General features: G+C 43.2%; 1 protein-coding gene across 1 annotated transcript in view; it reads right to left on the reverse strand.

Moving 5' to 3' along the window:
* EXOC4 (exocyst complex component 4) overlaps positions 1-13,571 on the reverse strand; it is a 317,262-nt gene that overhangs the window by 280,541 nt on the left and 23,150 nt on the right. Inside the window, 1 exon segment of the mRNA XM_038153051.1 lies at positions 11,634-11,828. Coding sequence (XP_038008979.1) covers positions 11,634-11,828 — 195 coding nt within the window.

Consider the following 13,571-nt stretch of genomic DNA (forward strand, 5'->3'; position numbering starts at 1 on the left):
CTGAAGCCCCACAGGCCTGGAAGTAAGCAGAGATAAAGAGACAAGTCTCAATTTTTTTTTTTTTTTTTTTTTTTTAGGGAGGGGAAAAAAACCCCAAAATAATGATAGAATCATAAAATCATGGAATGGTTTGGGTTGGAAGGGACAGTAAAGATCACCCAGTCCCCATGGGCAGGGACACCTTCCACTGTCCCATGGTGCTCCAAACTTCATCCAACCTGGCCTTGGACACTTCCAGGGATCAGGAATCCACAGCTTCTCTGGGCACCCTATGCCAGGGCCTCACCACCCTCACAGAGAAGAATTCCTCCCTCAATTATTAATTATTTTACTAAAAAACCAAATCTTTTCTGTCTGGGAAACCAGCCTGTTCTGAATTTGGACAACAGCTATAGAAACATGAACACACAACTGAGAAAGGTTTAGAGGAAACAGTGTCGTGGGTCATAATTTGAGATTAAAAAAGCTGTACACAAACACAATGTGACAAAAGGGAAAAAGCTGAGCCCTCAGAATAAAAGACTAAATAAACAAGCAACAACCCAGAAGGTTCCAGCTGCCTTGCTGGTGAATACAACAATGCTGACATTTAAAAGGAGAATTGATCTGCTGCTTTTACAAGGGACTCACTTTCACAAGGTACAGGAGAGAAAAATTATTGAAAACCAGCTTAAATAAGTGCAGGCAGATCTAAACAAGCAGGTCACTGAATTCCATTTGCACCTGACGTGCAGGAGATAAGGACTGAGCCTGGAAGCTGCTGGGGAACAGGAAAGTCCTCACCCTGCAGCTTCTGGGACTTGGCAGTGGGCAGAGAGACACAACACCCACAAGTGCTGATCCCTCTCTTCCCTGGAACAGAATTCCCAGAGCAGCCCCTGGGTCCCTGGAAGTGTCCAAAACCAGGCTGGACAGGGCTTGGAGCAGCCTGGGATGGTGGAAAGGTCCCTGCCATGGCAGGGCTGGCACTGGGTGGGCTTTGAGGTCCCTTCAAGCCAAACCTGTGAACAAAAGTGCTGTGATGTTGGATTTAAGCCCCAGAAATGGGGCAACTGAGAGGCCCCATTAACATTAAACTGAGTTTAATTTTATTAAACTTGATTGTTTAATAAACAATCAAGTTTAATAAAATTAAACGTGAAAGTTTAAACAATGTTTAAACAATGTTTAAACTTGATATTGATTGTTCCAGTGACAATATTAGTGACAGTGCCGTGTGTGCTTCACTGCGCACAGCAAACAATAAACAAAGCCACCAAAGAAGCTTTTTCCATTCAAGAGAGAGGGGAAATGGATTTGTAGGGAATTCTCAAGGCCTGACACACAGCTCACATCTGTGTGCAAACTCTGAGATGAGAAATGCTGACTGAGAAATGGCCTGGCATGGGACAGCCATTGCTGAGACAGAAATGGAGCTGGAAACAAGTTCCAGAGGGTGGCCTTGCAAATGAGACTGGAAACCCTGGAGAAACAGAACTGTGAAAGGTGCATTGTAGTGGCACCCACGAGGGGGAATTTTAGATGATTGGCTTGAGGGCATTTACAGCATGGTGTGGCTAAAGCTGACAGACCAAGAAACACTTAGAATGTCTTGCAATTAAGAAATATTTGGCTTCTGATTGTGATGGTGTGAATTATAACATCTGTATTGTCTCGCCCTTCCCATGAGTCTGAAAATGGAATAGAAGTTTTTAAAATGCCTCTCAGCTGCCCCATCTCTGGGTCAGAAAAGGGCCTAATCCAACACTGTGAGAGGCAGAACAGCAGCAAGAAACACTCCCAGGTGCCACCCAATCCCTGTGCCACCCACTGCCTGGCACAGGAGTGTGACAGATTGAGCAAAAGCCATGGAAAAAGCAACTTGAGAAAAGGGAGGGGAATAAATAAAGCTGTTGGACATGAGCTGTACCTGGAGAGCAGTGAGAAAACGTTGACTTCAGCAGGGTTTGTTTGTGTTCTCTATTTTTACCCACCTCAAACCTCCAAATCACTCGTAAGTTTTTTAGTAATAAAATAAACAAGGAGCTCCTGAATTTCAGGCTGCAAAAGTCCCACATTTTTGATGGACAATGCAGAGAATCACAGAATGGCTGGAATCACAGAATTCCAAAAAGCAAAAGCCTGTGAAGCACTTGCAGCCTCCACTGCTGGCAACACTTAACAAGTACCTGATTAAACCTGCTTTCAACTGCATTTACGTCTTTGAATTCCAACCTTGACAAGTTTTATCAAGGCTGTGGTTTTAATTCCGATTTCTTTTGGATATAATGGTTTTTAATTCTAGTATCTTTTGGATATATCTTTTGGATGTAATATCTTTTAATTCCAACCTTGACACAAGTTTTATCAAGGCTATCAAGTTTTATCAAGGCTGCGTTTCATCTGTAGATTTGTTGCAGTATTTTGGTTGCAAGGTGAATCAGGATGAAGCTGAAAAGTGATGGCCTTTAAGGATGGGCCAGCCAAATAATGGGATAAAAAGAAAACTTAAAAAATAATAAATTCAAGGGTTGGGAGTTGTCTGCTACCAAATCGCCACAGCACAATGTGAGGTGGCATCAAAACAAATCAGTGAATAGGAATTATTAAGATGACCCTAAACTTAAAAACCACCCTGGTGATCCTAAAGCAGAGAATCTTCAGGAAAACAGGAAAAGCAACAGAGATCGGTGATGATATTCCTGAAAATTCCTGATATCCCTAAGAACAGGAAAAGGAGCAAGGGAACGCAGGGGATGAGGATTAACGAGGAGCTGATGGACAGCACTGGGTGGATTTTGAGGTGAGGGAAGAAATTGCTCCCAGTTTTGTTCACCTTTCAAAATCTTGGAAGAATCAACAAGCAAAAAGCAAAGAAAGAGCTATAAATTACAATTATGGTTCTTTTGCAATATTTTTGGGAAGAGCTGAACTCGCTCCATGGCATGAAAGGATTTGTGAGCAAATGATGCACAAAAGGGGGGGACTGACCCAGAAGACTGAAGCTGAGAGGGTTGGAAAATCACTTTGAAAGATTCTGAGCTACACACACAAAAAAGTGCTCAGTTTGCAGGAAAACAGCTCATCCTGGGACAAGCAAACTGATCTGAAGGAGGAAGGAGAGGAAAAAATGTACAAACAAAAGTAAAAGGGTTATTTTGGGCAAACCTGGCTGAAACACCTTAAAACAGAGGGCAAAAACCAGCTTTTATTTTTCTGAAGTGTTCCAAAGGCAATGACCAAACACTGGTTTCCCTCTGCCAACTTTTAAATATTTATAAAATTATGTTCCTCACTTGCTGTCCTTTCCTCCAGCTACAGAAATTTAATTCTTTTGCATTTGCCTCAGTCACCCATCAATCATTCTCCTTCCTCCTCCACTCCCTGCAATTCATCAATGTCTTTCTAGCAACAAAGTGCTGGAACCAAAAGTGGAGCTCAAGGAGGAGAGGGGCTAAAAACAAGAGGTTTATCCAACTGCTCACTTGGACCCGAACACAAATTCTGCATTTCTCCACCAGCACGGACAAATGACTTCCCTGAAATGGCAGAATTGTCTACTGGCATGACAGAATTACCCAAGACTTTTTCCTTTCACTTCTCATTTCCATTTTCATCCCAAATGTTTCCAATGCTTTAGTGAAAACTGAATTTATTACACCTTTCTGCCAGCTCGAAAGCTGCATTTTCAAAGGATTCAATCAGATTTATAGCTGATTTATTTATCCAGATTTATTCAATCTGGATTTAGTGTCCCATAACCCTTCGACAATTTTTTCATGGTGTTGCTGCAGTGTTTTACTGGGGATAAAATTCTCTCTTACACCTCAGAGTTTAAAAAGGAATTCCTGGACAGCCCAGTGATTGCTGGAAAAGCATCCTCTGTATTCCAACTCTGCTCCACCTCCATCACAGCCTGATTTCTTATTAAATTTCTTATTAAATCAGTTTTTACCAGCTGAAATGAAGGGTTGTTATGAGCAGAGCCAAGAGCCCCCCTGTGATGCTCTGGAGAGGCCCTGAGGAGAGCTGGGGTCAAGCACGAGGCCTTGTAAATGAGCTTTAGGTACTAAAACTTCATGCAAGAGACTGCCCTGAAAATGCAAATTACAGCAGGAAAAGAGTGAGAGCAAATCACTGATAACTATGCCCAGGGGAAAAGAAAAATAAGATGTTTTTAAGGGACAGAAATTCCATGTTGTGATGTGTTTAAAACGCACCTAAAGTTTCTTTAAAAATAATCAAAGCAGTAGTTAAGGAAAAAATGAAATTAAAAAAAAAAACCTTAAATATAAAAACATTTAAATTTCTTAAAATAAAGAAATTTAAGGAAAAAGTGTGAAAAAATTACAGAAGAGAGGTAAAAAGTGATCTAAAAAATCTTATATATAAAAACATTTAAATTTCTTCAATTTAAGAAATTTAAGGAAAAAACAGGAAAAAATTACAGAGGAGAGGTGAAAAGTGATCTAAGAATAAACCCCCCCAATCCTTCTGCAAAAAGAACTTACCAGTATTCGACCAAACTCAACCTGGACAAACCAAATGTCCTCAGATCCTCCTTGTGTGGCCTCAGACCTTTCAGACACACAAAGCCCACGATTTCCATGGTTTTTGGAATCACCAAAACATATTCCATCAATAAAATTAACAAAAAACAAGGTGCCTTTCCCTCACCTTAAGAAATCAGCTTTGTCATTGACAATTAATAGAAACCTCACACGAAATGAGAGAGATCTCACTTCTCAAAAGAGAATTTCCAGCAGAGCCAAAATTTCAATTTACCTCTAAAAACATTTCTACAGAATCCCAAACAAACCCAGCTCTCTTATTTCCACTTACTTAATCCCAAAATCTAAAACTCTTCCACGGCAGCAGCTGAATCCCAGGGCTGCACTAAGGAATGCAGAAACAAAATGAAAGTGTTTTTATTGATTTTCCTTGTTCCAGCTGAAAGGCAGGCAGTAAATAAAATGCAGGCTGAGAACTGCGTTGTTATTTTTTATTTATTTCATTATTCCAGGCTACTTAAGGTGTAAGAACTCTGCTCACCACAAAGCATTTTTAATTGAAAGGCTCTCCTTGTGCCATCCTGAGGACAGCCACAGGTGGCAGCTGCAGTCAGGTGATAAAAATGATATTTTTACATCTCAGCCATGCCCAGGGCTACAAACAGCCTCTGTTTTCCAGGGAGGTGTTGGCATTCCAAAGGCTTTTCCAGAGGATTAACCTGGAGTGCACAGAAAAGTGAGGAGCACTGGAGGTTGTTGAGGAGGACACAGAATTTGGGTTGAAGGGACATTAAAGCTCATCCAGTGCCACCCCTGTCATGGCAGGGACACCTGCCAGTGTCCCAGGCTGCTCCAGCCCCAGTGTCCAGCCTGGCCTTGGACATTCCAGGGATGCAGGGGCAGCCCCAGCTGCTCTGGGAAACAAATGAAGGTGGCACAGGAAGAGGAGATAGAGGAGAAATTCAGCAGGGCAGGGACATCCTGGAGAGCAGTGAGGACAAGGAGCCCCACTTGCTGTGGGAAGAGGGGGTCAAACAAGGGCTTTAAAATACTGAAATGGTTTTCCTCCGTGTGCAAAATATTTACTCATCCCATAATGAGCATCTCATTCTAGAGCAGCTGGGGCTGCCCCTGCATCCCTGCAGTGTCCAAGGCCAGGCTGGACAGGGTTTGGAGCAGCCTGGGACAGTGGGAGGTGTCCCTGCCATGGCAGGGGTGGCACTGGATGGGCTTTAATGTCCCTTCCAATCCAAACCATTCTGGAATTCCATGATTTCTGCACAGCATTTCCACGTATTAACACCCCTTCCACTTCTGCCCCTGCTGTCACCCACTTACAATTTTCTTTTTTAATTTAATTTTTTCCTTAAACACTGCTTTGATTATTTTTTTAATAAACTTTAGGCTAGTTTTAAACACATTAGAATGAGGAATTTCTGTCCCTTAGAAACATCCGTGTTGTAAAGTCCTGCCTTTAAAAACACAAACACATTTTTTTTGTAAAATGCCAAATGTGCAGGGAGAAAGCAATCAGCTCCAAAAAATCCTCCTGCTATTACTCACATCATATTGTTATTTTCCTGACATTAAAAAAACTGAATTTAAGTCTTTACACTGGAAAAGAAAGAAGAGTAGGGGCTGGAGGCTGGAGCATTCCTTGCTCCTGGAGAAACAAAATATTGACAGCTTTTTATTTCCTGGGAAAAGACACAGGAGGAGGATGTGCCCATGAGGAAAACACCAATTCCTCACTCCGTAACACAAGGGTGGGGGAAGTGAAGAACAATCAAAGGGCTCCATCCTCCCTTCTTCCCACCTTCATTCCCAATCCTTCTTGTCTTCCTAATAAAAAAATTCAGGTGGAAACAGCAATGATCCTCCCTCTTGTGCCATGGATAGGTTTCTGCAGGTTCAGTGTTTATTACCTGCCACAAGGGCAAATCCAGACACAAAACCAAAGCAGCCTAAAGAGTTTTTATGTAATTATATGGCATGACCTTAAATTGCTTTATTCAACAATACTTCTTCACTGTTTTCAGCATTTCAGCTCTGAAATTAGAGAAACAAATGGCAAATACTAAGTTTTCTCTACATGGACCTCATGGGTCAACAGTGGAATCAGAATTAAAATAACAGCACAGATCTCTACGATCTTGAGCTAATTAATTTATTAATTACTATGCAGAGCATAACCAGTGCACAGCTCAGTGCTGGGAAGGCTGGGCATGAAACTGTTTCCTGCAAGGGTCAATCTCCTGTCCTGGACTGCTGCTGATCTCTGCTCCCCCCAAACCTCTCCTCTGGAAGAACTTGGATTCCTCATTCCAGCTCATTCCTGAGCCAAGCTCAGGCTCCCAGGGAAGTGTCATCAGTGTCCCTGATGTGACAGTGGGAAGTGACAGTGTACCTGGCCCTGCTCTGCTCCCCTCTCTAGGCACTGTCCTTAGGAAGCTCCTCCTGCTCAGAGTTTCCCCTCAGTAGCAGATCACAGAATCATGGAATTGTTTAGGTTGGAAAAGAGCTCCCAGGTGATCAGGTCCAACCATTCCCAGCCCTGCCAAAGCCACCACTGGCCCATGTCCCCAGGGCCACGTGCACCTGGCTTTAAATCCCTCCAAGGATGGGGACTCCACCACCACAGCCCTTTCCATGAAGAAATTCTTCCCAAAATCCCCCCTGAGGCTCCCCTGGCCCAGCCTGAGGCCGTTCCCTCTCCTCCTGTCCCTGTTCCCTGCAGCACAGCCCGACCCCCCCGCTGTCCCCTCCTGGCAGGGACTTGTGCAGAGCCACAAGGTCCCCCCCGAACCCTTTTCTTGTTTTACACTCAACAAAAACCACCCATAAATGGCTGCACGTGCACTTCAGTGCCCATGAAAGTGAATATTGCTGTCAGTAATTCGGTGTGTGAAAAACCAGCTCCATTTCAGGCAAATGCACAAACTCACTCTATCAAAAAGGCACATAAAGAAATGGAAGATAACTAAAATGCATTCCAGCTCAAACAGGCATTTTATCTGTTCCGAACATTCCCAAATTCTCCAAAGCTTCACAATTCAAAGGATGCTGGAAATGGGTTCTTTTAGACGCCCTGTAATGTGCAATTATAGGACAGCAAACCTGATCCTACTGCCTGTGCTCCTGGAATTATCAAGATGCTGGAGGAACACACAACAGGAACACCTGATATTTGTGTGCTGCTCTGGCTGGATACAGAATCAGAAAGGAAAAAAGCTGTCACTTAAAAAAAAAAAAATTAACTTCATACAAATGTAAGCTGTCACAAAGTACCTCTGCATTGTGTTTATCCAACTGGGAAAAGCTGCCAGTCTTTTATTAACAATCCTTGCCTGCATTACTCAGTCACTGCACATTAGAACCAGCAGCTGGAGAGTTTTGAGTGATAATGAAACCTGTAACAAGCCATCCTCAGCCCTCTTTTCCAAACAATAAGGGAATTAAAATTTCAATTTAAATGCAGAGGTTTGAAACACGCTTCAGTGGCAAAATTACTTCAATTAATGTGAGCGGAATACAAAGAGCAGGCTGCAGGGATGGGATGCAGCAGGCTGATGCCTTCGGAGGGGCTGCAAAGGTCTGGTTCTGACTGCTGGATCACAGGGCTGCAGGAACAGCATCAATCAGGGCTGCAAGTGCAGGCTGAGGGCTACAAACTCCTTGTCAGAGCACTCTGGGCTTCTCCTGAGCCACGAGCAGCTGTTTACCTTGAGGAATGAAACCGAAGGACAGGCAGATCTATGGACACTGTGCCTCCCTGACAGATCAGGAATGATTTTACATAATGTTCCTATCATATCAAAGGAGAAGGGAATTATCCCCGGCCAGTGAGTGATTACAACATCACAGCCTCGCAGAGCCGTGCTAACACAAGGTGGCAAAAGCCAATGAGCCTGCAGTGATTTTTGGCCAGGGAAATGCTCCAAAAGCTCCAAATGAATTACTGTTTCTTTATACAGGCACATTTGTCTTCAAATGAGAATTGCAAGTGTCAATGAGTGGCTGAAATTGAGTGTTCAATTTCCACTTGAGGTTTCTCTGCATTCCTTGATATATATTCAAAAAAAGCCCATGAACTAACAGCTGCTTTTTGTATCATTACTATTTGATTTATTAGAAAATATTTGCTATGCTGAAAACAAAAAAAAACCAACCAAACAGAGCAGCAGCAGAAATGCTGCAGAAGTCTATAAATCAGAGAGATCTAATGCTGTCTCTCCCTCATAGCCACAGGCAACTTTACCCAAGCACACATATTTATATATACCTAAGTGTTTATATTTAAAATAACCGTAAACAAAATACTGCAAACCAGCAAATATCAAATACACAGGTTGAAAACCATTTCTAAAGCATAATGTATGAGAAATCTTAAGCAAGGTTATTTTTCTTCTTACACTTCCTAACACAGATTTCAAATAGGAAATAGGTAACTTGCCTGGCATTTTGAAAAGAATTTTTTTTTTAAATTCAAAAAGGAACCCATAAAAAAAAAAAAAACAACAAAAACAAAACACCAAAAATAAAACTAAAAAAAACAACCAAACCAAGCAAACTGCTGAAAAAACCACCAACATTTCAACTCATACTGGTGGCCACTGTGAGTGTCATATTTTGATACCTACACTGGACACCCTTAATTTCCACCTCCTTTTTCCCATCTGACAATTGAAAATATCAGGCAAATGCCACATTTTGAGTCTCCCATTTCTGGAGCTGTCCAAGGCCAGGCTGGACAGGGCTTGGAGCAGCCTGGGACAGTGGGAGGTGTCCCTGCCATGGCAGGGGTGGCACTGGCTGGGATTTCAGGTCCCTTCCAACCCAAACCATTCCATGATCCTGTGACTGCAGCAGGGCTGGTACAGGAGAAGAGGAGGAAGAGAAAAAACAAAGGAAGGTGACGGCAGAGTGACACCAGACACGAGGATGTGACAGCAACAACAAAAACCAGGTGGGTTCCACAGGCCCTGGGAGGGTGGGATGGGATAGTGGCATCCAGCTGTGGGAAATGCAGCACAGGGAACAAGGCAAGTTTTACAAAGTCATGTTTAAGGTGAAATAAGATAAAGCAAAAAGGAGGAAATTAAAGCTCAGGGTGACAATTTCCACCTCTTTCTCTTGTTGGGTAATGACTTATGAAAAAGAAGTGAAGAGGCACAGCTAAGAGAGACAACAAAGGGCAGTGAAGGGGAAAAAACCAACAAAATGAGGCAATGAACAGATGGCCTTAAAGGCACTGTCTGGCAAAGAGGAGTAAGAACTGAGGTAGAAATTTTGCCTCTACTTTTGTGGTTCAGGATGGAAAGGACCTCTGTAGAATATCAAATCCACTTCCCTGCCCAAGCACGGGCACCTAGAGCCATGTCCAGTCTGGATTTGGAAATTTTCCACAGAGGGAGACTCCAAAACCTCTCTGGTCTGTAGAGCTTGAACTTGTTCAAGTGTTCAACCATCCCGACAGTAAAACAGAGCTGGTTTAAGGTCAAACTGTTCCTTGGAGGAATGTTTCAGGCTGTGCCCATTCCTCTTCTCCCATCCCTAGGCACTACAAAGGAGAGTCTGGCTTTGTTTCCTTTGCACCCTCCCATGAAATAATAACCATCAAGAACATCTCCCTGAGGATTCTCTCAGCCTCTCCACATGTGAGATGCTCCTGAGCCATCCCTGTAATCCCCCACTGGCCTGGACCCAGTAACTCCACCTGTCTGTACTGGAGAGCCCAGAACTGCACTGAGCACTCCACATGTCAGGACTGAGAAGAGAAAAATCACCTCTCTTGCTTTTAATTCCTAAAGACAGTTCCAGGAAAGGAAGGACTGGAGCCTGGTCAGGAAATGTACTTGTTAAGTTTAGAAAAAGAAAGATTGTTATTAGAGAAGTCCAGGAAACTCCTGGACTGTGGCACTCACATTCTCTGAACAGAGAGACATAATTCTCTCTCCCTCAATTTTTTTTCCTGGAGAAGCACAGAGAGAAGAAGAGAAAAACAATTCTTATCTCTATTCTCTGCTCCTGTTGTTTTTGCACATGCGGAATGTGTTAGGAAGATTGTTTACCTGAAGTGATTTGTCATTTGGATTCTGCTGAGAATTGTTTTCTTTCCTTGGTCAATTGGAAAAGCTGTGTCCTGACTGCTGGGAGACAGGAGTTTTCTTTAGTGTTCTTTGAAGTACAGCATCTCTTTAATATAGTGTAGTAAAATGCAATATAATACAGTTTAATAAAGCAATTGTTCAGCCCTCTGATCAATGCAGTCAGATGCCAATCATTCCTTCACTGGGGGCACCCTGATGTTACTGCACTGGACAAGAGTGGAACTGCAAAGCAAGCTAATAAAAGAGATGGAACTGAAGAGAAAAAACACTTGAAGGAGGGGAGAGAAAGAGATGAACCAGGAGCTGGAAGTAAGCAGAAAGGATCAAGAGCCCTGGGAAAAGAATCACAGAGTCACAAAACCAATTAAGGCTGGAAAAGATGTCTGAGATGATCCAGTCCAACCGATGGCCAACGCCCCCCACTGAGTGCCACATCCAGGATTCCACGGACACCTCCAGGAGTGGGGACTCCAAACCCCCCTGAGCAATTCCTTCCCACCTCTGATCACCCCTTCTCAGAGGAAATTCCTCCTAATGCCCCACCTAAACCTTAAGCCTTTGTCCTCTCATGCAGACAATGAGGCAAACCCACCTAAACTGTGGCCTGTGAATAATGACCAAAGTTGTGGGTGCATTCTGGGGATGAAAGAGGGACACGGGACAGCTCCTTCTATTTATAAAAATGGGTTTGAAATAATCGGTAAGATTCTAAGAAAGATGATGATCCAGGTAGGTGTCTGGAAAATTAATTTTGAAATAAAGCATGAGACCGCAAAAGAAGGGGATGGGAGGGGAAAGGGGATGGAAAGGGGGCAAAAAGGGGATGGAAAGGGGGCAAAAAGGAGGGGGACAAGAAGGGGGGACAAAACAGGGGGATGGGAGTGGGGCAAAAAGGGGGGGACAAAAAAGGGAGGGACAAAAGAGGGAGGGGGCAAAAAAAGGATGGGGGCAAAAAAAGGGGGGAGAGGGCAAGAAAGGGGGGACAACAAGGGGGCAAAAGGGGGGACAGAAAAGGGGGACAAAAAGGGAGTACCAGCATGTCGGTGGCGTTGAGGTAGCGCTTGCTGGCCATGCACTGCTCCAGCTTCTGAGGGACCTGCTTGATGTTCTCAATCTCGTCCAGGAGGTTCAGGACGTGCTTGTGCTCGATGCCCTCGATCCACAGCTTGCGCAGCTCGTCCCGTTTGCAGTGCAGCAGCATCTTGCAGGACAGCAGGTTCTCCTTCACCTGCAGCAGCACAGCAAGGGTTAATGACATCTGTCCCTGCAACTGACAGCTGCCCTTCTCCCCTTTTGCTTCATTAGGAATTCCAAAAATACCACCGGGGTAAAACCATATCTGATTTCCTTCGTGCTGCCTTGGCTGAGGAGAACTTTACAGACCCTAAAACCTGAACTTTTCTCACACTTAAATGTTCTTTAATGCAAGTTTTATACCACCCGTGAAAATTTAAGTGAAGTACCACAATGCAGTGAAACCCAGATCCTGTTAGCCACAACCAAAGCCATTTCCCAAGAACCAATTCAGTATTTTGGCAAACAGCAAGAATCCAATTTTCTGTGGAAGCAAACAAGCCACCACTAATTTTCCTGCTGCAAACATTTTCCATCTGCCTATTAAATCTTTTGGCAGTCTCCTCCTTTCTTCAAGTTTGGTGTTTTTTCTCTGAAACAAGACCAGCTAAGAGTAAAACCATTTTCCCAATAACTTGAGCAATACCAGATTTTTTGGAAGAGAAGATTTAATCAGAACATTTATGAGTTCAAATCAGCATTTCCATTATTTATCAAGCCATTACAAACCTTTTAGCGCTGCCATGCAGTTTGGTTCTGAGCCTCATGCCATCATCCAAGTGGCAAAATCTCTAATTTTTCTCCATTTAGGCAACACCAAGAGTTTTCCTTCTCCATTCTCACAACTCACAGACTTCCCTGCTTTCAGAGTCTCCCTGGTAAGGTCAGTGTAACCTAGCTTTTCCTGCTTAATGCAAATCAACAATCCATACTAAAATGTGGAAGCAATTAGCAGCACAGCTTCACACATTGCCTTCACACCACTCTTGTTTTGTGATAAGTTATGAATACTTGGGGCCCAACCTTTTCTCAGGCTGAACTCTCACTGAATTACTCATGAAGAGAGACACAAGAAGGAGCCCTTCAATTTATTTTTAAATAATGAGCCTTTAAAGCACTCCACAAATCCCACTTCAGCTGCACTTTCTCCTACCTTGTTCACCTGAAGGCAGTTTAAAAAAAATCTGTGTGAGAAAGACATCAATGGACCAATACTGGACACTGGTAAATAAAAACAGCTCCATAAAACAGCCTCTGTCTAGAGGCAGCAGAGTTTGAGATTTCAATACTGCACTCCAAAATGTCCTTTTGAAAAGAGAAGCACGGGAAAATCCTCAGCCAACAAAAAAACCCTCATCTAGGAGTGTCCTAAAAAGCAGAGGCAAACTAAAACACACACAGAGATCATTTCACATCTAATCCCTGTTCAATACATTAATTGGAAATGTTTCACTGGCCTGGCACAGCTTCATCAGTGGACTGCAGCTACAGAGAGCAAAATTAGGTCAGCAAAACAACAATGGGGCCAGGAGGAATCCCACCAGACATTCCTGCTCCTGTCCTTGCAAGAAAGATCAACTCCATCCACATCTGGGTGTGGGAATCCATAAAATCAGAGGGTTTTGGGAAAGATCCAAAAGGCAGGCCTCAGAGACAGCAGAACTGTGATTAGAGCTCAGCAGCAGCCATGAGAAAAGTCAGCAGAAAAATTATGTAAGAAGCAGAAAAGTAAGGACAAATGGAACAATGGTCTGTGCATTAATGCTTGTCTAGAATAACTCCCTAAGCTGCAGAAAAGTCTATCTAGTGAGATATTAGGAAGTTCTAAGCTTAATAATGCAGCTCTGTGCATTGTGTTTGAAGGCTTACAAGCAGGTATTGTATTGGAAATAAGCAA

Source organism: Motacilla alba, chromosome 1A (genome assembly GCF_015832195.1).
Source record: "Motacilla alba alba isolate MOTALB_02 chromosome 1A, Motacilla_alba_V1.0_pri, whole genome shotgun sequence".
Classification (NCBI taxonomy): Eukaryota; Metazoa; Chordata; class Aves; order Passeriformes; family Motacillidae; genus Motacilla; species Motacilla alba.